Source organism: Aethalodelphis obliquidens, unplaced genomic scaffold, assembly GCF_003676395.1.
Source record: "Aethalodelphis obliquidens isolate GAN/ISIS:26980383/991018 unplaced genomic scaffold, ASM367639v1 scaffold38, whole genome shotgun sequence".
NCBI classification, from domain to species: Eukaryota; Metazoa; Chordata; class Mammalia; order Artiodactyla; family Delphinidae; genus Aethalodelphis; species Aethalodelphis obliquidens.
Window position 1 is genome coordinate 14,778,060 of NW_020837982.1, and position 27,469 is coordinate 14,805,528.

The 27,469-nt window shown below is 51.8% G+C and overlaps 1 protein-coding gene across 6 annotated transcripts; it reads right to left on the reverse strand.

The window, feature by feature from the left end:
• Window positions 1–12: 12 nt before the first annotated feature.
• On the reverse strand, window positions 13–27,469 carry ELAC2 (elaC ribonuclease Z 2). Of its 6 annotated transcripts, XM_027131086.1 has the most exons (24): window positions 27,180–27,467; window positions 26,571–26,621; window positions 26,372–26,442; window positions 25,568–25,632; window positions 24,293–24,350; window positions 23,486–23,554; window positions 22,084–22,191; window positions 20,781–20,839; window positions 9,277–9,335; window positions 9,116–9,188; window positions 8,425–8,537; window positions 8,129–8,224; window positions 7,222–7,360; window positions 7,061–7,146; window positions 5,767–5,885; window positions 4,690–4,786; window positions 3,480–3,618; window positions 3,192–3,230; window positions 2,912–3,021; window positions 2,504–2,603; window positions 2,271–2,391; window positions 2,049–2,127; window positions 1,419–1,563; window positions 13–1,052 (listed from the first exon to the last, which is right to left on the reverse strand). In XM_027131086.1, exons 1-24 carry the CDS (start codon window positions 27,410–27,412, stop codon window positions 834–836), a joined length of 2,448 nt encoding a protein of 815 aa, XP_026986887.1. In that variant the 5' UTR covers window positions 27,413–27,467; the 3' UTR covers window positions 13–833. The 6 variants fall into 6 exon arrangements, with proteins under 6 accessions (XP_026986887.1, XP_026986886.1, XP_026986885.1 ...); XM_027131085.1 differs by having other exon boundaries at window positions 2,292–2,391; window positions 7,061–7,360; window positions 27,180–27,469; XM_027131084.1 differs by having other exon boundaries at window positions 7,061–7,360.

The window sequence follows — 27,469 nt, forward strand, 5'->3', positions numbered from 1 at the left end:
AGTCGTCAATGGTAATGGTATTAAAATAGATTTATTATCCCTGAGTGTGGCCTATCTTGTTTTAATAACAAGCTCAAGGGGCCACGGGAGTCGATGCCAGGCGCTGCCTCGGGAGGGACCCCGAGGTCACAGCAAGTCCTTAGTCTGCGTCTCCCAGCACCTGAAACTTTCAAGCTCCTTCTCTAGTCTCCCGGGAGGGAAGAATATGCAAATGCTAGAGACATCTTTCTTTTAAAAACTCTCTCACTTTTCAAACAAACACTAACCTCAGTGTTGTTCATCCTCAAAAAGGAGGGCACTGGAGCCACCCCATGCGGTATTTCTCAGCACTCTGTAGGGCGGTGAGTGGTTCTCGTCAGGGGCAAGCAAGGAACCGGCCTCCTCTTTCGCCGGAACAATGGGAAGGCTTGCGTTTCCCCGGAGCCCCTGCACGGCCGGGCCCGGCCCACCACGGGTGTGAGTCTGCACAACTTGACTTCTGCCAAAAAACCAGGCTGCTGAGGTGTGGTGTCTCCCTGGGGGCAGGTCCCAAAGGGCCTCGCCACGATCAAACTGTTTCCAGGCACCTGGGTCCCCAGTGGTGGCACAGGGACAAAGCACTCGGGTTCCAAACGCGACCTTCACTGTGTTCCGTCCTTGGAGACGCTTTTCCTGGAGGCTTTGCGTCCACAGCCCCGCGCTTCTGAGGCCCAGCTGCCTCCGGGTAGAGGGGACGGCTGGGCCGCAGCGGGGGCGCGCCCTGACTGCACGTGACAGACCGAAGACGCAGCGTGCACGGAGTCGACGACGGCCTCCTCTCCTCCAGCGCGCAGCGGCTCCGCAGCGCCGCGTCGCTACTGGGCCCTGACCTTCTTGCTCTGCGGGCTCGGGGGCTGCCCGTCAGGGGCCCGTTTCCGCAGGGGCTCCGCGTCCCCACCAGCGAGCAGGGCCGCCCGCACCTGCCGCAGCTCCCTCCGCTCCCGCCGCTCCGCCATCTCCTCCAGGTCCCCGGCGAACAGGGCCTTTAGCGGCGTCATCAGCTTGGGCACTGTTGGGAGGTCCCCCAAGCTGACCTACGAAGCGAGACGAAGCAGAGGCTGGGGTGAGGCCATCACGGCTCCCAGGCACCGGCCACACCCCCGTCGGCAGATGCAGCCATCGTGTCAGGCCCAGCCGGGCAGAACCCGGGGACCCCCATGCCCAGTGGTGGGGACAGGCCCAGCCTGACCACACAGGAGGAGGACGCTGCCTCCCAGGCTTGTGCAGCTCAGATGATGTCACTCTGGGCACCGACTGGGCCTAGAGGCTCTCAATGGACCGTGTCCAGAAGGCCCCGTGCCAGTCGTGCTGGGCAGTGGCCCGAGCCTGGCCACCTGCGCATGGATGTAGGGCGTCTCAGCCCCGCCCCCCCCACCTGCCCCGCCCCAGCGGTCCCGCACCTTCATGTGGTCAAAGGCGATGCCGACTTTCTCGTTGAAGTCGGGGCTGAAGAGCGGGATCTTGGCATAGCGCTGGCTGAAGTGGTTCAACACGATGAACCCTGCGTTCATCCGCATCCCCACGCCGATGGCCTGGGAGGTGGTGCTGCAGAGATGGGGCAACATGAGGCTGGAGGGAGCGAGTCACGCAGACCCCCCGCCCAGACTGCCGGTCAGGCACCCGGGGGCGGGGCTCCCTGCTGCCGAGCCGGTCTTCCCACTGCCCCCAGGGGAGCCCAGGCTCTGTGCTCTCAGACCTCCCACCAGTGAGCACCTCTGAGAAAAGCAGGGGCTGCCGACTTCAGGCAACACGCTCTTCCCTTAAATAGCGCAAGATCCGCCCCCGGCCTCCCACTTATTCAGCGTTATTTCCAGTTCTTTCCCAAGCCGTTAGTTCCAGTTCTTTCCCGAGCCGCGCCTCCCCCAGAACCTTGCCTGGAGGGCGCTGCAGAAATAAAGACCGAGGCTTGGGAAACAACTGCCTGGGGTCAGAAGCCCCCAGGGCCCCCGGAGGGAAGCAGACCAGCCCAGCATCAGCGGGGAGGAGCGGGGACCCGTTGACGCAGGCGCAGGCTCAGGGGGCTCCGCTACCTGTGTGTCTTTTCCATGGCTTCCTCTTCCAGGCCATCTTCCAAGGTGGCCTCATGGATCAGGAGGGTGGCGTCCTTCCCTAGAGCGTAAGCACAGGCCCTCTGAGAATACCGGCCGACCTGGGGTGCCCACAGCACTTGTCCCTGGGCCCTGGGAGGAGGCTGCAAGTCAGGACGACAGCCAGAATCGTTGGGGGGACCAGAAGTGACTGCCCCTGCTCACCCATCTGGACCAGAGCCTCACAGGGCATGGTGTCCCCCGAATAGACCACCTTCCAGCCGGACGTGTGGACCAGCGCGCAGCCGAAGGCATGCTTGCAGTGCCGGACCAGGCAGGTCTGAAACTGAGGAAGCGGGTGATGGGCTCGTGGCCCAGCTACCGCCTCTCCCCCTCCTCCCCACGTCACACGCCCCTGTCCCCCAACCCGCCCTCCCATGCCCGGGCCCTCCCCTAACCTCCTCCAAGCCACAGGTTTCCAACAGCAAACTAATCAACCTTTCCACTTTGGGGTTGGAGACCTCAGCTCCCTTCTGAAGGCATTTGGCAGGAATAATACTGTGAGAAGATTAAAAAACAAACATTTAATCTTAAGTTCAAGTCACTGACTGGAGAGGACCCCCAAATCGCTATGATAAAGAAAATTTAATTCCGTCATTGAGGCAGGGAGCGAGGGCACTCGGCCCTGGAACTGTGTCTGGGGGAAGTGTTGGCAAAGATCTAGGATCGGGAACAGAAGTGAGGAGGGCCGAGGAGAAACACGTCGAGGCAGAAGAACGTTTAGAGGTGGGAACCGCCTCCCCGTCTCCCTGCGGTCTGAGCCTGCCTCGCACGCTCACCGTCCAGGGCCCGAGCCGGGCGCTCACCTGACGTGGTGCAGCAGCGGCTGGCACTGGGTGTGGTACTGCTGGAGCCAGGCCCGCAGCTGCGTGGGGGCCACTACGAGCAGCGGGTGGCACGGCTTCCCCAGCGACACCTGTAACGGGGAGATCAGAGCGCCGAGCGCACGGCGCGCGTTGCAGGGAAAACGGCGTGCTGCGGCCCGAGGTATGGCTGTGCGCGCGCGTGCATGTCTGTGTGCGTGTCTGTGCGCATGCGCTCATTCCAAAGAAAGGCAGAAGGGCAGTCCAGTCCCGCACAACTCACCAGAGCCCGCTCCCTCTGCAGCAAGATGTTCAACAAGCCCTGGGAAAAAGGAGGGGACACATCAGCCAGGTCCACACCCGACCTCCTTCCCGCGTTGGGGCCCTGGGTGCCCGGCCCTCTAACAGACCCGGGTGCCCGGCCCTCTAACAGACCCAGCCGCCCGCCTCCGGGCGAGGGCAGCTCCGAGCAGCCGCGTGGCGAGGTGAGACGCACGTGGCGCCGGGCTTGCGGACAAGCCCAGGCCTGGGAGGAGGTGCGCGGCCAGGAAGAGGGAGGCGGCCCGCTCACCGTGTGGTGGTCCGCGTGCAGGTGGGACACGAACACGGCGGCGAGGGTGCCCAGGAGCTGGTCTACTTCGTCCCCGTAGTGGCGGCACAGCTGCCCGAAGGTGCCCTCCCCGCAGTCCAGCAGCAGGGACACGTCGGAGCTATGGGAGGAGATGGTGGGAGGAGATGGTTTGCCCTCAGGGAGGAGGGCAGGACAAGGCTGGGTGCCCGTCTCCCGGGACCGCTCAGTTCCTCCCGCGGGAGCTGCTGTCAAGAGGATGGTGGTCTCACACGTCCATCCTCGTGACACGAAATACTGTCGCGACGTGAAGTGCACGGAGCGTACCTAGAGCTACACAGATGCTGGGCACCCAAGAGAGTCTCTGCAGTAGGAGAGGGTGAGGACATGAAATCCACAAGACTCTACTTAGAAGGAACGTGGTGACAGCCGCTCTGGCCGCCAGGAGACTCCGAGGCTCTGCTTTAGCTGGCGCGGCCCGGAGACAGCGGCTGCACCAATGCCCTCCGGGAAAGGCCGGGGCTGCTTCCCGCCAGCTCCTCCGTCACGAGAGAAACACGTCCCAAACCCGTGCGCTTCTGCTGTCGGGGTGCCCCTGACAACTGCCAAGTACGCTTAACGCGTTCTTTGGCCGTTAGCTATCCACCACCACCAGCACCCGGGTGACAAAGCAAAACTTAAAAACGAGCCTGGCTTCCCGCAGACGGCCCTGGTCCGCCTCCCTGCGGACCACCACCACCAGGCAAAACCAGGAGCCCCGAAGCCACTCCGCACCCCAGCGGCACCAGTGAGGGGCCCTGTGAGACAGAGGCGGACGCGAGTCCTGGCCTGGGTCTGCCCCACCGCCAGCCGTGAGCAGCCTGGGGCAGGTGCACCGATGATGGGGGTGCAGGAGGTGGCCAGTCACTGGTTCACAGGAGGGACGTGGAAACTTAGCGAGACGGCCCCTCAGCAGGGCGACGGCATACACGATACACGTCAGTGGTTTGCATCCGAAGACGTAACGGGCGGCCAGCTTGGGTGACTCCCTCCAGTCCAGCTAGCTACGGAGGCCGGAAACCGCCTGCCCCCCACCCCCGCCGGGCCCCTAGCCAAGACGGGCCTCCAGGGACATACAGGCTGCACCGCAAGGTTAGCCTGGCGGGTGGAGCAGGGTCTGCTGAGAAAGCCCCGGGCTCCCCGCTGACGGGCCCCTCCTGTGCAGGATGAGTACCTGATGTTGATGAGAGTGGAGCTGACGTTCCGGATCTTCATGGGGATCGCGGACCCCGTTCCGAGGAAGACCACTTCCGGATACCGGCTTCTCTTCTCTATGGAAAGACACGTCAAGTTGTTCACTTCTTCGGGTCAGAAGTGAGCCAGCACTGGAGTTAAGTCCAGCTCCCCAGGAGGGGCTGGTGGTCTGACCTCCTTACACACGGGCCTGGGGCGAGGGGCCCCGGTGCTGCCTGGGAAGGAGAATGAAGGAATTCCACGGGCCCTTCTTCAGCAGAGTTGCTCTAAGTGTTAAATAGCAAAGGCCACCTTTTCATGCTACAAGTCAGCATTTATCTCCCGGGGCTGGGGACCCCCGGCACAGGCCCTGCTGCACTTTGCAGTGGCTCCGAGGGGGGCCAGCTCCCCAGAGAAGAGGCAGAGCCGCCTAGATTCTGAAGATGGGGCCCCGCTCGGCCTGACAGGCCCCGGGTGCACGTTTACGAATGTAATCTAAATGGCCCTTTAACGTGCAAACCAGAAACCCATCTCAAGCCCACGGCATGTGCAGCCAGGAGGGCATCTTAAAACACCGGCCTGGTGCCAGCTGGGTTAAACCTGAACCCGCCCTCTGGTCCAGCCTTGTTTCTCCGCCTCATTCGTGAGCTGAACACAACACTGGGAAAACCAAGTACTAGAAAGAGGTCCCGGAGTTCCCCAGACTGCTCTTCCTGTCAGGGCGGTGAGAGCCCAGCAAGGTGAGTGCCATGGCCAGGACCTTCCGTGGATCCTTCCCGGCAACACCAGGACTAGACTACCAGCTCTGCCCAGGGCCTCACAGGAGGCCCCAGACCCGCCGCACTCAGCTCAGCGTGGGCCTCGCCAGGAGAGCCTGGGCACTGTCACCTAGCCTCCAACCTAACCGGTCCGGGCGGGGGCCGGCACTGGTGGTCTTAAGTGGAGGCCAGAGAAGCAGTGGCTTCAGCAGGTACACGGGGCTCGACGGGGCCACGGTGACCCTCCACTCAGTGCTGTGTGAACAGCTGCAGGAGGGCAGGGGCCAGGAGACACCGGGGCTGGTCCCGGTCTGGCTCACCCGCCGGGGCCGGGCCGTCCTGCACAGTCTTCCTGTACTCCTGCACGCTCTCCTGGAAATTGGGCAACTCCAGGGCCTCGGCAATGAATTCCTCAGGGTCGCAGGTCATGATGGCATCCCTGCAAGAAGAAGGCATCTCAGGGCATCAGGGGGAGCGTGTGGCCCCAGGCAACCACCCTGCACAGCCAGCTCAATCCCTGGGGACCGCCTGCAGAAAGTGCTTTCAAATCTAAGTGACTGGGGCATGGGGCAGCTCCGCTCTCTTGCCCGGCAGACCTTCTCCCAGCTCAGGGGGGTCTCACAGTTCCGGCTGCTCAGAACCTCTCAGCTCAAAGCGGGACGGGGCAGCCCTGGCACTCCTGACATGTCGGGGGGGAGGGGACGGTGTGGGCACTCTACGCAGCCTCCTGACCTCTGCTCACTACACCCGCTAGCATCGGGCATCCCCCGGAGCTGAGGGAGGGAAGGGGGCCCCTCAAGGGCCCCAACTATTCACCGCAACAGTGCCCGGTGTCCAGCAGTGGTCCAGAACGGGGTCTGCCCGGACACAGACACCACGGCGTGCACGGGCCACTTCCAGTTATTCAAGGGTGAGATTTTAAAAGTTAAAGATGCAAGGCAGTAAGCACCTCTCAGGTGACTGGCTGGGGTGAACGCTACAGCGCCTTTCACCAGGTGCCTCGGGCAGTGCCGCCCCCGACCCGCTAACCCCCCCTCACAATCACCCTAAGGGAACACGGTTCTCCTCAAGGACTTTTATATAAGGCACTTGTTTCGTTACAACAGCAAAAAGCTGGAAATGCCTCCAACACACCAACCCCCGTCTCTGGAACACGGGCAACAGTGTCCTTACGCAGCCTCTCATGACGGGAAAAGACTGGCAGCGGGTCAGGCCCTGAACCCGCGGTGCAGACGTGTATTTTAACACGTCCCCACGTACTCAGAGATAAAAAACACAAAATGCTAACCACCGCCGTGTCAGGGTGATGGGATTAGGGCTGACTTTCTTCCCCCTACGCTCACTCATTTTCCACATTCCAAAACAACGCACACACGGCTGTTAGCAGAGGCAACTTTCAGGAAAGGACGGCCGTCAGCCCCCGTCTCCCCGCCTCCCCGGGTCAGCTGATGATGGGACGCAGCCACCGTCTGCCACCCATCGTCTGCGGCTCTTCCCGGGTCCGACGCGGAGACCACGCGGCTGAGCAGCCCGCGCCGCTGACCCCTGGGCCCCACCCCCACCCCCGAACGAGCCTGACGCGCCCCGTCCCCCGCCGACTGAGACCACACCCACCTCTGCCACTCGCGCCGGGGCCGCAGCTGGTACTTGAGGAGACACTGGCCGCGGACCAGGGGCACGCAGGGGGCAAGCCCTCCTTCCTGCAAGAGAAGGAGCCGCGGTCCGCGGGGGGCAGCTGCCTGCGGGGTGGGCCGCGGGCCAAGCTGAGCCACTACCTGGGGGCGGAGGCTGGCGAGCGGGGGGAAGATGCCGGGGTGGATGAGGCCGAGCTGCGTCTGGATCTTGTGGCTGCGGAGGTTGTGGACCGACTCACAGTGCTCGTTCAGGACCAGGTGCTGGGTGTCGGGCCCGAACCTAAGACGGACGCGCACACCGTCAGCACAGTGTCCTTCTGGGAAGACTCCCACCCACGGGGCGGCACCGGGGGCGGGGCGGCCAGGTACTGGGAATGTTCAAGAGGGTGAGCGACCTGTCCACCGAGGTCACCCTGCGTGGCCAGACGCAGCCCTGCCCCTCCTCCTCCGAGCCCGGCGTCTCTACAAAGTCAGAGGCCCTGGGTGTGGGGGAAGAGCACCCGGAAAGCCAGGGGCAAGTACAGCGCTGGGGACTTGGACACACAGGGAGCATGGGGGGAGAAAGAGGAAAACTGTGATGGCCGTCAGCACTCAGACCCCGAGGGGCAGAGGACCCGGGCGCCGAGGAGGGACTGCCGGGGCCGGCGGGGGAGGGCAGTGTCACCACACGTCATCACGCGCCCAGGTCCAACCCCAGCAAGTCCTTCCACCTGGCGCCGGCCTCGGCCAACGAAAACAGGAGAGTAGGACCCGTCCTCCCAGTCACTGAACATGGGTTGTGGGCAAGATCGGGAGAGGGAAATGAAGCGTGTTTGCTGCCTGACGTGTCGCGGACATTCAGTAAACTGAAGCTGCGGCTTTATCCTTGCAAGACTCTTCTTTAGGAAACACGCACGGGATGGTCCAGAGGCAGGATTTGTTCAGAGCTCGGGAAACCAGCCCCAGGCAAGCGGGGACGCCCCCAGGATCCAGGGAGGGCGGGAACCCCAGGGAGAGCTCAGGCGGGGGGCAGGGGCAGCAGTGGAACCGTGGCTGGCGGGGCTCCTACCTCTCCATCCACTGCTGATATCTGCTGTCCAGGAGCACGTGCTCCGGGGTCATGTGGACCACCAGGGCCACGGGGGCTTCGGCTTTTCCTTGGAAACTGGGAGGAAGGAAGCAGGGGGCTCTGCTGGGTCAAGTGGTGCAAACTCAGGACACGCGGACCCGGGGCTGGGCAGCCAGGGAGGGCGCTGCATGAGCCGTGGTGGCCCAGGCCTCGGCAGCGGCAGCACAGGTCAGTGCCAGGCCGGCCTTCCCGAGCAGTGTCGGCTCTCACCTCTCCGCCCGGAGACCCCTCCTTACCTCCTGAAGGTGGCATTCTCACAGAGGGGCTGAATGAATCCTTCGTCTGGACATTCTACCACAACGAAAGTGACCCTGGGGTCTGGGGCGGTGCAGATCTCTTCAGGCAAAATCTGTGAAGTCACTGAGGTCAGGATGTGCTCCCAGGGCAGGCCCTGGAGTCACCTGCTAACGCCGCATCACCCCCTCCAGAGAAGCGCCGACATAAGACCACCACCTGCGCCCTTCTCGCCCTCTCCGCTGACACGCAGACAGGCGGCCGCCGGCTGGCAGAGGGCGTTTCACACCTGGCGTGGCCAGACGGCCCGGCATGGCACGCACGGTTCTCTCAGGTCGTGTGGTCCTGACGTCCTCACATCTCGTGACATGATCATTCCCCTGGGCCACACATCTGAATTCCACCCTTATGGGGTCCACCCTGAGCTCAAGTACAAGGGGGAGCATCCATCCTATAAGGAGACCCCCAAATCCTAAAGAGACAACCTCCAGAAATGGCCCGACACGGCCAGCGCTGATGCGCACGACAAGCCTAGACAAGAGACCCTACTGTATCGCTCAGCGAAGTGCTGAAATCCAAGCTGTTCAGTGCCCTCAGAAGTGGTGTCTGCAGGGCCTGACCCAGGCAGTGACTCTGTCCAGCGTCCCGGCCCCTGCCTGTCACTGCTGAGACCGCAGCAACAGGGCACCTCACCTCTCTTCCTTCGAATGTGATGCTTTTCCCGTCCTTGACAGCAGCAATGATGGGCGCAATGGCAGCTGTTCCGCTGAAACGAGAGGCGAGGCCTCGGTGAGGGCGGGGCTCTGGGAGCTCAGCGAGCCCGGCGAGGCCCCCCAGCTGTCCCCGCCACTCACACTGGGAGGCCCAGCTCCTTCGCTTTGAGTACTAAGAAGTTTCCCTTCTTCATGTGGAGCTGTAAGGAAGAGATCTCCATGTAATTCCAGTGACTGATGAAGAAGCTTGGTTTTCATCATTCGTTTTGAAATCACTTGAGTTTAGCACTAAAAGCTGAATGATTTAAAACCAAGGTGTTTTATTTCCCATTAACTCCTTACACATCTAATAAAATGCAATCCATTTCCACATCAAATAAGACGTGTCCTCCAAGTACCTGGAGGAGAAAACACTGTTGCTTTTATCATCCTGCGCAGGTCAAGTAACAGCCAAAGGAGTGTCACCAGAACACGTTCTAGCAGAAATGATCACGTAACCACCGTGTGACACGGCATTCCAGTGACCAGGACAGGGTAGAGCGTGTGGATGGTTTTTCTCCTCTACTTTTCACGTATTTGGCAAAACTGTGCTGTTGCTTTTATACGAAGTTACAATAAAAAGTTCCCAGTATTCTCTTATTATGTTAAAAGGGAAACCAATAATCCTAACACAAAACCTCGTAATCATTCTGTACTTAAAAACTCATGTCCCAACGTTTTAGAAATCCACGTATTCCACACCTACTAACAGGAAAAGTCAGAAATGGCATAAAATGTTAATGAGTCTTTCAGGGTTGACTTGTATTTGAGTTTCATTTTCTTCCTTAGATCTTTAGAAGCTGTTTGCTTTTCCTTTCAACTTCCTGCATTTAGGACACTACTCTCAGGGCTGAGTCTCCGGTTGGGATCCGAAAGCCTTCTTAGGACTCTAGGATTTTCTATCTTGGAAAACGTTACGCTAGAGGAATGATGACAGCTAGAGGAATGATGACAGCTTAACGTGAGCACATAATACAGAGATGACAGAACTTAGATGACACCTTCAGATAACGACATTAACAAGCACTGTGGTGACCACAGACCCAGATGAAACTGGATGGAAGCAAAATGTTTCTAATGTTTCACAGGAATGTCAGGCCTAAGGCCAGCAAAACCCATGCCTCCCTCCACAAGCTCAGTTCAACCCGTGGAGAAAGTTGTTCCCGTCTGAAAACCCAACGCCAGCTCACAGGCCCCAGGGCAGCAGACGGCTGCCCGAAGCCCAGGCTCCTATCGGACAAGAGCCTCTCAGACCCTCACACCCAGAGCCTATTTCTCCCACCTCCCAGAACTTGAACTAGCTTTGCTTTACCGCCTTCTGAACCCTGTGCCAAGAAGCAGCCCATTTTCAGGGAAGGGCAAAGGGGCTGCAGGATGACACAGCGGGAGCAGCGTGCACCAGGTGGGAGGAGCCAGAGGCCAAGGACGCAGCCCGAAGCGACGCTGCTCCCAGGACAGCTGCCCCCGGACAGTGCCCTGATCGCACAGGACACACCATGCTCGATGTGATCTGTTCAGGAAGGACTGATGCGATGCCACTCAAAGGATTACCACGTAAACTGCTGTAGAAAATTATTCTGCTGCCTAAAAATTCAGACACACAGAAGTAACAAGCCTATGGGCAACAGTACTTAACTTTTACAAAAGTTAAGTACTTTTTATATCTAAGTAAAATAGATATAAACTATTTTTATAGATATAGATATTATTTTTTACTATGTAAGTAAGTTGATAGAAGTTATACTGGCAACAATCTTACAACTAACAACTAATATTACTACTGACCTTTCATAACTGTGTTCACTTGCTGGTGTTAAAATTTTTTACAAATGGATGAAAATTACAAATGTATTTTAAAATCAACTTTACCAAGTCGACTTTAAATCAAATATATTGCTTTAAAAAAAAAAAAAAATCAAAGCTCACGAAAAAGCAACGTAGTCTTACCGGAGATTAGACAACTGTTTGCTGCAGGTTCTAGTAAAATAAAATTTTAATGCAAAGTCCTACTGAAAGTAGGCAATTAGATCTGAAAAACACGTGATTGTAATCACATTTTCATAGAATTTGACCAACTTCAGTTTAGCAATCTAGGCCTCTGTGAATGCTAAGCCAATATTAAAATTAGTCCAGGGTCGACCCACCAAGGTCATGTGACTTTTCTGGACTGTTAAACTTTGTTGTAATAAAATGAGAGAGAAAAAAAAAATTAGTCCAATGTCAGAAGCTTAACGACTACAGTAAGATGATATAAAACAGAGTTGAAGGAGCCTAAATAAAGGCCTGATTCATTTGAAGGGAAATGAAGCTTTTTATGAAAAAGTAGTCTTTTGATCCTTCTCAAACTCTTCGAAAAAATCGAATAGGGAACACTCCCAGACATTGTATGAAGCCACCATCACCCGGTACCAAAACCAGACAAAGACAACACCAAAAAAGAAAATTACAGGCCAGTATCTTTGATGAATATAGATGCAAAAATTCTCAACAAAATATTAGCAAACTGAATCCCAGCAACACACAAAAAAGATCATACACCACGATCAAGTGGGATTTGTCCCAGGAATGCAAGGATTCTTCAATATATGCAAATCAATGTGATACACCATATTAACAAATTGAAGGAAAAAACCATATGATCATCTCAATAGATGCAGAAAAAGCTTTCAACAAAATTCAACACCCATTTATAATAAAAACTCTCCAAAAGGTGGGCAGAGAGGGAACCTACCTCAACATAATAAAGGCCGTATGTGACAAACCCACAGCAAACATTATTCTCAATGGTGAAAAAACTGAAATGATTTCCTCTAAAATCAGGAACAAGACAAGGGTGCCCACTCTCGTCATTATTATTCAACATAGCTTTGCAAGTCCTAGCCACGTCATTCAGAGAAGAAAAAGAAATAAAAGGAATCCAAACTGGCAAAGAAGAAGTAAAACTGTCACTGTTTGCAGGTGACATGATACTATACATAGAAAATCCTAAAGATGCCACCAGCAAACTACTAGAGCTAATCAATGAATTTAGTAAAGTTGCAGGGTACAAATTAATACACAGAAATCTCTTGCAGTCCTATACACTAACAACAAAAGACCAGAAAGAGAAATTAAGGAAACAATATCCCACTTACTGCAACAAAAAGAATACTTAGGAATAAACCTACCTAAGGAGGCAAAAGACCTGTATGCAGAAAACTTTAAGATACTGATGAAAGAAATCAAAGATGACACAAACACATATAGAGATATACCATGTACTTGGATTGGAAGAATCAATATTGTGAAATGACTATACTACCCAAAGCGATCTACAGATTCAATGCAATCCCTATCAAACTACCAATGGCATTTTTCACAGAATTAAAAGAAAAACTTTTACAATTTGTATGGAAACACAGAAGACCTCCAATAGCCAACGCAATCTTGAGAAAGAAAAACAGAACTGGAGGAATCAGCCTCCCTGACTTCAGAGTATATACTACAAAGCCACAGTTATCAAGACAGTATGGTACTGGCACAAAAACAGATATATATATCAACGGAACAGGATAGAAAGCCCAGAGATAAACCCACGCATATATGGTCACCTAATCTATGACAAATCAGGCAAAAACATACAATTGAGAGGGCTTCCCTGGTGGCACAGTGGTTAAGAATCCGCCTGGCAATGCAGGGGACTCAGGTTTGAGCCCGGGTCCGGGAAGATCCCACATGCCGCGGAGCAACTAAGCCCGTGCGCCACAACTACTGAAGCCTGCGTGCCTAGAGCCCGTGCTCCGCAGCAAGAGAAGCCGTCGCAATGAGAAGCCCGCACACTGCAACAAGGAGTAGCCCCCGCTCGCCGCAACTAGAGAAAAGCCTGGGCGCAGGAATGAAGACCCAACACAGCCAAACATAAATAAAATAAATTTTTAAAACTTAAAAAAATATATATACAATGGAGAAAAGACAGCCTCTTCAGTAAGTGGTGCTGGGAAAACTGGACAGCTACATATAAAAGAATGAAATTGGAACACTCCCTAACACCATACACAAAAATAAACTCAAAATGGATTAAAGACCTAAATGTAAGGCCAGACACTGTAAAACTCTTAGAGGAAAACGCAGACAGAATGCTCTTTGACATATATCACAACATCTTTTTCGACCCATTCCTTAGAGTAATGAAAATTAAAACAAAAATAAACAAATGGAACCTAATGAAACTTCAAAGCTTTTGCACAGCAAAGGAAACCATAAACAAGACGAAAAGACAACCCTCAGAATGGGAGAAAATATTTGCAGACAAAGTAACTGACAAAGGATTAATCTCCAAAATATACAAGCAGCTCAAACAGCTCAATATCAAAAAAACAAACAACCCAATCAAAAAATGGGCAGAAGACCTAAATAGACGTTTCTCCAAAGAAGACAAACACATGGCCAACAAGCACGTGAAAAGATGCTCAACATCACTAATTATCAGAATAATGCAAATCAAAACTACAATGAGGTATCACCTCACACTGGTCAGAATGGCCATCATCAAAAAGTCTACAAACAATAAATGCTGGAGAGTGTGTGGAGAAAAGGGAACCTCCGATACACTATTGGTGGGAACGCAAATTGATTCAGCCACTGTGGAAAACAGCACGGAGTTTCCTTAAAAAACTAAAAATAGAACTACCCATTACTGGGCATATACCCAGAGAAAACCATAATTCAAAAAAATACATGCACCCCAATGCTCACAGCAGCTCTATTTACAATAGCAAAGACATGGAAGCAACCTAAATGTCCATCAAGAGAGGAATGGATAAAGAAGATGTGGTACGTATATACAACGGAATATTACTCAGCAATAAAAAGGAACGAAATTGGGTAATCTGTAGGGACGTGGATGGAGTGTCATACGCAGTGAAATAAGGGAGAAAGAGAAAAGCAAATGTCATATAATAACGCATATATGTGGAATCTAGAAAACATAAGTTATCTTATTTGCAAAGCCGAAATAGAGACACAGACGTAGAGAACAAATGTATGGATATCAAGGGGGAAGCGGGTGGGGCGGGAGGAATTGGGAGACTGGGATTGACACATACACATTATTGGTACTATTTATAAAATAGACAACTGATGGGAACACACTATATAGCACAGGGAACTCTACCTAACGCACTGTGGTAACCTAAACGGGAGAGAAGTCCAAAAGGGAGGGGATATCTGTACGTGTATGGCTGATTCACTCTGTTGTGCACTGGAGGCTAACACACATTGGAAAGCAAACATACTCCAATAAAAATTAATTTAAAAAAAAAGCAATCCCCAAATCCTCAGAAATATTTCTGCTGTAATTTAAAAAAAAACATGGGGTCCATAGACATAATGGAGTATTACTCAGCCATTAAAAAGAAAAAAATGAAATAATGCCATTTCCAGCCACAGGGAAGGAGGTAGAGGTGATCGTACTAAGTGAAGGTAGTGAGACAGGGAAAGACAAGTATCATATGACACCACTCATGGGTGGAACCTAAAAGTGGATACACATGAACTTTACAAAACAGACACAGCCTCACAGACTCAGAAGAGAAACCTGTGGTTACCGAAGGGGAAAGGCGGTGGGCAGGGAGACATGAGCAGGTTGAGATTAACATATACACACTCCTATTTATAAAATAATCAACAAGGACCCAGGCTACAGCACAAGGAACCCTACTCAACACTCTGGAATAACCGATATGGGAAGAGGACCCGAAAAAGCACACACATAGGTCTATGTATGAGGAAATCAAGTTCCTGTACACGGAGGAAAAAACAGCAGTGATAACAAAACCCGCAACGCTATAAATCACCTACGCTCCAATAAAAAATAAAATTTAAAATAGAAAAAGAAGAAATGCCAAATCTGTGCCCCTCAGGCCTTGGTGCCCTGAGCTGGTGTCACATCCCTGGAGCCCGAGCAGGCTTGGGGCCCAAGGCTGGACCGCCAAGGGCTAAGGGAGCCAGGGAGGACATGCCAGCAGACGAGCCCCGCACCCTCTCCAGACCCAGGCGGGTTTATTCCTATTAACAAATGGAAGGGTAAAAGCCATATGATCAGCGAAACCAAGCAGGGTGCGCCCAAAGGATGGTGGCGCCCACGCGCTGGAAGAGCTCCGAGTCCGCGCCTCCTTTGGGTCGCCCCACCTACCCACGGAAGACAGCACCCTCGGCAGAGCGGTGACACCGGAGTGGGGACTGGCTGAAGGCGGGCCGGAAGGGGTGAGGGGAGGAAGTCCCGAGACACAAGCCTGGGGCGTTTCTTCTGGCCCATTGCCCTCTAACTGGCAACCCAGGAACAGCACTTTGCCTCAGGCTCTGGTTGCCGGGGACCCAGAGCCGGTCACGGAGAAATGCTGCCGCCTTGTGGCCGTTTCCCATAACAACAACTTTAAAACCAGTGCTGAGGGGCACTTGATCTTCACAAGGCCTGCGGGGCTGTGAATGACACCTGCCCTCAAGAAATGCCCTGGGGTAAATCATCGGAAAAGAATTCAAAACGGGGCTGACTTTCAACAGGCCAATTTCAAGAGGTAAATTATGCACACACTGTATTAAAAAATAAAAATTTAAAAAGCACATGGAAAGATACTCAACATCAGTCAATATTAAAGAAATGCTAATCAAAATTACAATGAGGTATCACCTCACACCGGTCAGAATGGTGTCATCGTCAAAAAAAAGTCTACAAAGAATAAATGCTGGAGAGGGCATGGGGAAGAGAGAACCCTCCTACACCATTGGTGGGATGTAAATTGGTACAGCCACTATGGAGAACAGTATGGAGGTTCCTTAAAAAACTAAACGTAGAGTTAGCATATGATCCAGCAATCCCAGTCCTGGGCTTAGATCCGGAGAAAATCCTAATTCGAAAGGACACGAGCACCCCTATTTTCAGGGCAGCACTATTTACAATAGCCAAGACACAGAAGCACCCAAATCGTCCAACGACAGATAAATGAAGCATATGTGGTACATATATGCACTGGAATACTACTCGGCCATAAGAAAAGAATGAACTAATGCCATTTCCAGCAACAAGGATGGACCGAGAGATTATCCTACTCAGTGAAGTAGGTCAGAGAGAAAGACAAATATCATATCAATTACAGGTGCAATCTATACATTCGTACAATCCAACTAATTTACAAAAGAGAAACAGACTCACAGACTAAGAAAACTTACGGTTATCGAAAAGGAAAGATGGGGGGAATAATTTAGGAGGTTGGTTATATTCAGTCGATATTCAAAAAGGACCTACTGAATAACACAGGGAACGCTACTGAACACACTGTAAGAACTTATATTGGGGAAAAGAATCCGAGAAAGAATACATATATGTCAATGTATAACTAAATCAAGTTCCTGTATGCCTAAAACAAACACAACCTTGGAAGAAATCAACTCTACTCCAATATAAAATAAAAATTAAATTAAAAGAAAAGAAAAAGAAAAAACAAGAGTGGAGCATGGAGAAGTGCTGCCGCCTTGTGGCTCTTTCCCGTAACAACAGCTTTGAAACCCGTGCTGATGGGCACTGAATACTCACAAGGCCTGTGGGGCCGTCAAGGAAAGACACCTGTCCTCCAGAAATGCCCCAGGTAGGGCATCGCAAAAGAATTCAGAAGAGGGCAGACACTTGAGAAGCCAGTTTCAAGAGGTGCATTTCACTTACCCCGTTTACAAAAAAACACATGAAAAGATGTCCAACACTGCGAAATATTAGAGAAATGCAAACCAAAACAACGAGGTTATCACCTTACACTGGTCAGAACTGCCACTGTCAAACAGTCGACAAACAATGAAGGCTGGAGAGGGTGTGGAGAAAAGGGAACCCTCCTGTACTGCTGGTGGGAATGTAAATTGATACAGCCACTACGGAGAACAGTATGGAGGTTCCTTAAAAAACTAAAAATAGAGCTCCCATATGACCCAGCAATCCCACTACTGGGCATATACCCTGAGAAAACCATAATTCAAAGAGAGACATGCACCACAATGTTCACTGCAGCTCTATTTACAATAACCAGGAGATGGGAGCAACCTAAGTGTCCATCATCAGAGGAATGGATAAAGAAGATGTGGTACATATATACAATGGAATATTACTCAGCCATAGAAAGGAACAAAATTGGGTCATCTGTAGAGATATGGATGGATCTAGAAAACTGTCAAACAGTGAAGTAAGTCAGAAAGAGAAAAACAAATATCATATATTAAAGCATACATGTCGAATCTGAAAAAATTGGTGTAGACAATCTTATTTACAAAGCAGAAATAGACACAGAGATATAGAGAAGAAATGTATGGCTACCAAGTTGGGGGGCAATGAATTGGGATATTGAGATTGACATGTAAACACTATTGATACTATGTATAAAATAGATAACTAATGAGAACCTATTGTATAGCTCAGGGAACTCTACCCAATTCTGTGGTGACGTAAATCAGAAGGAAATCCAAAAAAATAGGGGATATATGTATATGTATAGCTGATTCACTTTGCTATACAGCAGAAACACAATACTGTAAAGCAACTATACTCCAATAAAAAAAAATTAGTACATCAGCAGTGTAACAACTACAGGAAGATGATATAAACTAAAAGAGGTGAAGGAGCCTCAATAAAGGCCTGATTCATTTGAAGGGAAACAAAGCTTTTTGTGAAAAAGTAGTCCTTTAATCCTTCTCAAACTCTTCCAAAAAATTGAAGAGGAGGGAACACTCCCAAAGACATTCTATGAAGCCATCATCACCCTGATACCAAAACCAGACAAAGACAACACCAAAAAAGAAAATTACAGGCCAACATCTTTGATGAATATAGATGCAAAAGTTCAACAAAATATTAGCAAACTGAACCCAACAATACACAAAAAAGATCACACACCACGACCAAGTGGGATTCATCCCAAGTTCACAAGGATGGTTCAACATACTCAAATCAATGTGATACACCACGTCAACAAAAGACAAAAAACACACGATCATCTCAATAGATGCAGAAAAAGCATTCGACAAAATTCAACATCCATTCATGATAAAAACTCTTATCAAAGTGCGTAGACAGGGACCACGTCTCAAGATAATAAAAGCTATTTATGACAAACCCACAACCAACATAATACTCAATGGTGAAAAGCTGAAAGCCTTCCTGCTAAAATCTGGAACAAGGATGTTCCACTCTCACTTCTTCTATTCAATGTAGTACTGGAAGTCCTAGCCACAGTAATCAAAGAAGAAAAAGAAATTAAAGGTATCCAAATTGGAAGGGAAGAGGCAAAACTGTCATTACTTGCAAATAATATGATACTATATATAGAAAACCCTAAAGACTACACGCAGAAACTACCAGAACTGATAAACCAATTCAGCAAGGTAGCAGGATACAAGATTAACATACAGAAATCAGTTGTATTTCTTTACATTAACAATGAAATATCAGAAAGGGAATGTAAAAAAATAATACCTTTTAAAATCACAACCCAAAGAATAAAATACTTTGGAATAAACCTTGCCAAGGAAGTGAAAGACATATGCTGAGAACTATAACATTAATAAAGGAAGTTGAAGATGATTTAAAGAAATGGAAAGATATCCCATGCTCTTGAATAGGAGAAATTAATATTGTTAAAATGGCCATACTACCCAAAGCAATCTACAGATGTAATGTGATCCCTATCAAATTACCCATGACATTTTTCAAAGAAGTAGAACAATCCTAAAATTCACATGGAACCACAAAAGATCCAGAATTGCCAGAGCAATCCTGAAGAAAAAGAACAAAGCAGGAAGCATAACCCGCCCCGAGACTTCAGACAATACTACAAAGCTACAGCAAGCAAAACCGCATGGTACTGCCACAAAAACAGACAAATGGATCAATGGAACCAAAGAGAGAGCCCAGAAATAAACCCACACACCTACTGCCAATTAATCTCCAACAAAGGAGGCAAGAATATACAATGGAAAAAACAGTCTCTTCAGCAAGTGGTGTTGGGAAAGTTGGACAGCCACATGTAAATCAATGAAGTTAGAACACACCTTCTCACCATACACAAAAGTAAACTCAAAATGGCTTAAAGAATTAAACATAAGACATGACACCATAAAACTCCTAGAAGAGAACACAGTCAAAACATTCTCTGACATAAACCCTACCAATGTTTTCTTGGTCAGTCTCCCAAGGCAACAGAAATAAAAACAAACAAATGGGACTTAATCAAACTTACAAGCTTTTGCACAGCAAAGGAAACCATAAACAAAATGAAAAGACAACCTGTAGAATGGAAGAAAATATTTGCAAACAATGCAACAAACAAGGGCTGATTTCCAAAATATACAAACCGCTCATACAACTCAACACCAGAAAAACCAAACAACCCAATCCAAAAATGGGCAGAAGACCTAAACAGATATTTCTCCAAAGAAGACATACAGATGGCCAATAGGCACATGAAAAGACACTCAACACTGCTAATTATTAGAGAAATGCAAATCAAAACTACAATGAGCTACCACCTCACACCGGTCAGAACGGCCATCATTCAAAAGTCTACAAATAAATGCTGGAGAGGGTGTGGAGAAAAGGGAATCCTCCTACACTGTTGGTGCAAATGTAAATTGGTTCAGCCACTATGGAAAACAGTATGGAGGTTCCTCAGAAAACCAAAAATAGAATTACCATACAATCCAGCAATCCCACTCCTGGGCATATATCCAGACAAAAGTCTAATTCAAAAAGACACAAGCACCCCTATGATCACAGCAGCACTATTCACAGCAGCCAAGACACAGAAACCACCTTAATGCCCATCAACAGATGAATGAATAAAGATGTGGTACATATATACAATGGAATACTCCTCAGCCATAAAAAAGAATGAAATAATGCCATTTGCAGTAACTTGGATGCCAACTAGAGATTATCACACTAAGTGAAGTAAGTCAGAAAGAGAAAGACAAATACCATATGCTATCACTAATATGTGGAATCTAAAATATGACACAAATGAACTTATCTATGAAACAGACTCACAGACATAGAGAACAGACTTGTGGTGGGTGCGGGGCAGGGGAGGGATGGAGTGGGAGGTTGGGATTAGCAGATGCAAAGTATTATATATAGAATGGATACACAGCAAGGTCCTACTGCATAGCACAGGGAACTGTCTTCAATATCCTCGGATAAACCATAATGGAAAAGAATATAAAAAAGAATGTATATGTGTATAACTGAGTCACTTTGCTATACAGCAGTAATTAACACAACACTGTAAATCAACTATACTTCAAACAAAAAAAAATTCCTAAAAAAAAAAAAGTAGTCTTTAACTTCAGAAACTTATCAACTATTTCTGAAGTTCAAGAGAGAGGCTCACAGCCAAATATGAAACCTGTCTCTGTAGCCTGACTCTGGCTGGAAGAGAATCTGGAAGTACATACAAGCATAGGTGGTTTACTGGGAACCAGGGCAACTGTTTCCTCTGAACACAGGTGACGGTAGGAGCTGCTACCTTCAAACTACCGGAAACCCTTAGGTCACCAGACACATGTTCATGCAGAGCGTCCAGCAAGGTGCTTACCTTACAGACGAAAGCTACGACCAAGGAGGGGTCCCTGCCGTGCGTTTTCTGGCCAACACCTGAGGAGAAACAAATCCGACCACACAAGGTAAATAGCAGTGTCTCCAGGTGCCACAGATCGGTGATCGTCTGATACCTAATCTGACTTCACACAAACTTATATGGATGGAACTGTTCGAATACAAAGGTCAAAGAAACACTGGTATTTTTTCTCAAGCAGATCTTTTCTTTTTCCTACTCGTGTTGAGATCTGAGTAAACAAAAATGCAAAATGCCAACCAGAAAATGGCAAGTGAAATGTTTAAAAAAATGACACATTTTACCTAGATTTACCTAGAAGTGGAGATGTGGGGGAAAAGTAAGTTGTAACGTGCTTCACAAACAAGTGTAGGAATATGGGAAATAACACAAAAGCTACAAGGCCTGCAGAAACGACGTGGGTGTCAGCCCTCACCCGAGCCACCCAAAAAGGACAGCACAGAGGGCCAGCCCCTTGTCAGTCCTCAGACAGACACGGCCTTGAGGCAGAGACAGTAACTTATCAACCCTGCCCACCCCTGGACAACAGCATCCTCAAGCAGCCCAATTCGTGTGATACGTCTCATCCTGGCATTTTAATCCAGTTTCCCAGTAGGCTGTCATTCTGGAAGAAAAGGTGCAAATCCACTCGTTGATATAACTGTTCTGCCTGCTTAGCTGTTAGGTTCTGCACTCAGGAAAAATTAACTTGTGTTACTGCTGCCTTAACGAGAGACAAAAAGTTCATCGTGGCTTCTCTGCACTGCTGACACTGTGCTGGAACACCTTTGTGTGTGGGGTTCTGCAGATATGATGGGTACACATATAAAGAAGTGACTTTGATCTGGGGATGACACTGACTTGCTACAAGTGAAATGGCAATTCAAAAAAAAAATCCCAAGACTGTAACCAATCGTAAAGACTTAATGATCTATGCTGTATGAGGAAATAAACAATGTAACTTTATACCAAAAAAAAAAAAAAAGAGAGAAACACAAAGCCTCCCAATCAATCATTTGCCAGGTCCTGCTCTTCCTCTGGTTAAACTGAAGCCAAAGCTTGGGGCTCCCCAGGGCTGCGGACTGGCCCCTACAGCTTCGTGCGGCCGCTTTTAAAGACAACCTTCTCACCTGCCCCACAGCCAAATCCTAACGCGATAAGAAAAAGCGTCTGTTTTGCACACTGAACTTCCTTATGACAAAGATTCGAACGTAGAGCAGAAGCAGCGAACGGATTAAGACAGGCTCACACCCCCGCCGGCGCGCCGCTGCCCACGCGCCATTACCATCCGCCAGGTACTGCTCCCCTTCTGCCGGTCCCGGGTCTGGAGACGGCTCTGGACTCGGCCTCTCTGCACTCTGCGCTGGCTGCTGCTTCCCATTCACCTGTTCACCTGGTCGGGAAGGGAAACGAGCAAGTGACACACGCCGAGGGCAAGCTCACAGCCAGGTCGCCCACCGTGCCGGCCTGTCTTCTACTGGCCACCTCCCCGCCTGGCTCTGGGCTACACGCCCATCCTCCTCATCTTGAGGTTTCTGTCCGGGTCCCAGCCTGACCGCAGCGGGGACTCGAGAGCGTGTTGAGCAGAGAGCACGCGCGCACTCAGCTGCTTTATCCACCGCCATCACGCTCCGCACAGACCTTGGCCCAAGGTTCCCCATCGCCACGAGGAGTGGCACCACCGGGCAGGCAGTTCAGTCAAGGTCAGAAAAACACTCCCGTCGCTGTCCAGCGGTTAGGGCTGCATGCTTTCACTGCATGGGACCCCGGGTTCGATTCCTGGTTGGAGAACTAAGGTCCCGCAGGCCGCGGTGTGGCGAACAGAAGAAATCCCTGCCCCAAGAGGCGGGCACACGGCGGCTGGTCTCAGCGACCCCCCGCCCCGCCCGGCCCTCTGAGCTGCCCGGTCTTCCGGGCTCGCCGGGCGGGCTCAGCACTGATCACTCGCACGTGTCGGAGGGTACGGGGCCACGTGCTGGAGCGGGGCGCACGCCAGGCTAGGGGCGCGGCCGGGGGAGGACACGCGAGAAGAGTGAGCTGGGCCGGCGCAGGCCCGTCTCCCGGCGGGTCCTGGGCTCCTCCGGCCGGGGGTGCAGGCTCGTCTGCCCTCCTCTGCACGCGGCAAGCTCAGACCAGGTGACGGGCGAGGAGCCGGCCCTGCACGTCGCCCACAGTCGGGAGACCGACGCAGAGCGTCACCCAGACCCCAGGGCGGCACGGACGCAGCAGTGCCTCGCCTGCAGCCTGCCTGTCTCCGCGTCAGGACCGCACGTCGGGCCCCGGGGCCTGAGGAGGCCCTCGAGCCCTTCTGACCGCCAACCGCACTCCCGCCGGGCTGCCGCTTACGAACAAGGCTCACCTGTGCCCACCTCTCCAAGCCCTTGCATCCCAGGAGGGCGCCCACACCTGTGGCAATGCCCCTGGCGATAAACGGGCAGATCTGAGGGCAGAGCCGGATTACCTGACGCCCCAAAGTGCAATCACGATCGTTACATACGAGGTAAACGCGTCTGTCCTCAAGGTCATAAGCTCCTTCAGGGCAGGAACTCCTCGGCTAAACTTCCTAATCGTGCTCAGAACACAAAGCCGGGTACACAGGCCAGTGATCGGCAGTTTCTGTTGCCACCTGCCTTCCTGACCCCGGACTCACGTCCTCCCACTCCTAGGAATCGCGGCCTCACACTCACTGTAGATCGGGACCTGGAAGACGGTCATGGTCTCGTCCTGGTATTCCGGCGCGGAGTGGGGTCGCACCGCTGCGGGGAAAAGACCATAGGACAGTGACTGCAGCAGCGAACGAGGGAGGCGTGAGGGTCAAGCCCACATCGCTGCCCACGACTCTGGCGGGAGTCTGTGCTAAAGCCAGAATTTCTGAGTAAACCAAAGTGTTTAGGAAAACGGCGAAAACATAGTTTCATCAGCCACTAATATTTAGGTCAGCCACGGGAGAAGACCCACGACGGTCACAGGCGATAACCCGCTAAAATAAACACGAAGCCGAGACTTAAACGTGAGAGACCCAGGCAAACGCTGGGCATCGCGAGGCCCGGGACACATTCTGAAATAAAATACTAGTGTTTCTACAGAAGAACAAGCCAGAGACGCACCGGGCTCTGCCGGCACATCGGCCAGGCCTCCTCCCGTCAAGCGGCCACGCGCCTCCCGCCCAGTCAGCTGCTCACAGCCCTTCTAACTGCAAGGGACCCAAGGCCACTCGATGACAAGAACCACCTGTAGGGTCAGGGCGGAGCCTCGGGGCCCCAAGGGAGACCCCCACCCAGCACGCAGCAGCTTTTAACTCACTCCTGCCTTCCCTGCCCGTGTTTGGGGAGAAGCGGGAGGTGAGGGCGCAGCAAACGCTATTTTAAAAATTCATCTCGCGTGGATGAAGCGTTTGACTTTAAGGTTTAATTTCGTCAGCTTCTATGGAGTCTGACTTGAGAGACGGGGACATATGAGACAGAAATGGCAATGAGTCAGAATCAAGGACATACCCAGGTCTATTCCTTTCAGTGGACCAGAAAATATCTTGATAGCTTCCAGGTACTTTTCCTAAGAAAGAAAAATAAGGAAGTGAGCAGTGATGGCTGCACAGGAGGACACAGCAACACATTCAAGTACACGAGAGGCATCAAAGGTACCGACATTAAACACAGTTCACAGAGTATTTTGAACTTCCTTCATACAAATATTTACTGAGTGTCCACCATATGTTAGATGCCAAGGGGTCAGCAGGGAAAAGATGGGGTCCCTGCCCTCACGGAACTTAAGAATCCAGGGGGAGACAGAAACAATACAAGCGACAACCAGCAGCCATGGTGCTGAGGGAGCTGCAGATACGCAAAACGCGGGGAGCTGGGATCTGACCCAGCTGGAGAGTCGGGGCAGCTCCTGAGCAAACACCCTTTGAGGTGAGCCCTGAAGGAAGGACACAGGCGTGGCAAGAGGGGAACTGGTGCGTGGACGAAGGCCTGAGACAGGAAGGGGCTTCCGTGAAGAGCTAAAAGCCGGCCCGCAGCCCCACCTGGTGACCAGGGCACAGATGCCAGGGCCGGCGAGGGCCTGGGCCAACAGGACCTGTGGGCCACGTGAAGGCGTTTGCACTGTGTGTACAACAAAGACCCTTGAAGTGTTTTAGGATGAAGTGACCCGCCTGCGGTTCCGCTTGGGAGGGGTCCCTCTGGCCGCAGTGCTGGACGGTCACAGGGGGGCAGGACTGGACGTGGGAAGCAATGGCAGTAGAAGGTGTAGGGACAGACCAACGAGAAGAAGACAGAGGGACGGCCATGCAGCATTACTCTGGGGACACACTTTACAGGGCTGGCCTTTTACCCTAGCACCTGGGAAGCGAACCCTTACGCTAACAAGGTGTACACAACCTCTCGACAGTGTCCTTAGCTGGCTGGGAAGGGACGAAGATGTCTGAAATGTAATAAATAAGGATAAAAGCTGACATCTGTTGTGTCCATATGGCGTGAAACACCTGATAAAGAATGACTGTTTTGCGTGTTACCTCGTTTAATCCTTAACAACTGCAAACCATTTCACAGATGAAGACACTGAGGCTCCAGAAAGGAAAGCAACTCAATCAAGGTCACAGAGTTAATAAGGTTTATGGACTCAGGTGTCTTTAACTCGAAAGGCAAAGTATTTACGCCAACGTCAATTAACTCTGGAGGGCAGAAGGCTGATTTGTAAAATTGGAAATCCTTGTTACTCACATTGAAATGGAGGGCTTAGCTTTGACAGCTGAGTCAGGAGAGACTCACCAGTTGTGGAGGTCCAGAGAGCACACACTTTGGAACCCCGGTTTCCTTTAAAGTAAGAATCATTCCTAAAAGGGACGAATAAAATCAGATCTCTCATCACCCTGACCGGTAGTTGCGGCCAGGAGGCGCACTCCTTACTCCACTTGCTGGTTTTCTGCTTGTTGTGCATGTGCAGAGCAGAAGGGATGCTGGATAGACCTACGAGGGACACCGGCCATCACTCAAATGCCTCCAGAACAGGCAGGACCTGATACTAGGGTGAGGCACCTCGGGTGCAAGATCATGCCACGTCAGAGGCAGGCCACAGACTCCGCACCCTGGGAGCTTCCTGGCCTCACCTGAGTCTCAGCTCTGGGAATGAGACTGGTTCAGCCTCCACTCCCTCCTACCCGCTCCACGAACCTTACGGAATCTGGCGGCAAAACAAGCTCGATCCTTCTAATTGATGGGCATAAACAAGGGGGTAATCTGGACACTGGGCATCTGTGTGTAGCGAGTGGACGGTCTCAGTGGTGAATACTGGTATATTGACTGTAATCGGCATCACCACACTCTCCAGTCCGTCCCACACCTCCAGTCCAGCAACTCAATAAATGAGGTGGATGGTTAACACCTGCAGGCAGCGTCTACTTTCAAATCTACTTTTCTGAGTCAGCTTTTGATTCTCCCTGCTGCAGCTGACGGGGCCGGCATAAAAAGTATTCCAGAGCCCCTGGATTCCAAAGTCGGGCAAAAAAAGGGCCAGGCAGGTTAAAATCCCAGACACCTCCCCCCAGCCCCTGACCCGGGAAAGAATATACTCACCACACAGCCCTCCAACATTAGACCAGTGCATTCGGGTCAGGAATATGTTGTCCAAACGAGACACCTTCAGCCTAAGAAAAAGAAAGCGTTGGAGCAGGACAAAACAGAAGGACCAGGGACCCATTCTCCTGCTGTAACAACCCTCCTGCCTCAAAGCCGCAGAGTCATTCCCCACCCCGCAGGAAAATGGCTGGCTCACTTGTGCTCCTGCATGAGTCGCTGGATGCCTTCCCCGCAGTTGAAGAGATACCTAAAGGACGAACATTACACCAGAGAGTCGTTAGATTCGGTTCTGTAAAACCTCTGCCACCGTTTATATGCTTTGTTGTACACCACAGGGGAAAACAACTAAAAACACGTGCTCTGCTACCAACCGCATTTCTGCTGTTGGGATGCTGGGGTTTGAACCCTCCTCAGCAGAGGCAGGGAGGGATCTGGGGCCTGAGTAGGCTCGAACTGGGGCGAGATGCGTCCTTTCCCCATCACCTCCTCCGCAGACCTGCCCAGCCCCAACACGAACTAGGAGGCCCTGGTCCTGGGGTGCACGGGACGGGGCTCGGGGCCGAGGCTTGGGAAGGGAACGCTTATACCCAAGTCTGTCTAAACGTCAGCGGGGCCTCCCGGAGCCACACGGACGGGGATATAAAGGATCTAGGCTCTCGCATCCACACTGGGAAGGGGGGGATAGACGGGGTACCAAGCCCAGGAAGGGGCCCCGATGCTCTGGGCGCTCAGCACTGCGGCCTGCGGGGCGGGGCTTGGCCAGGGGACCCGCTGGGCCGGCCGGACCCCGGCGCGGCTCACTGACCGGTTGAACTCGGAGAAGACGTAGAGCGCAGCGCCTGCATCCCGGCCGCCGGCCGCCACCACCTGCAGGTACACGGTGTTCGGGCCCCCAGGCACCCACGACGGGCCGCGCTTCTCCCGCGTGCGCAGGTGCCGCAGCGGGTCCTTGGGCGGCCGCGGCCGGCGAGTCGGCCCCTGAGACATGGCGCGCCCGGCCGCGCACCGCAGCCCCAGCAGCGAGCGGAGAGCCCACATGCGCCCCCTCCTCCCGCTCCTGGGCGCAGCCGGCGGTCTCGCTCCGCGTGCCCCATG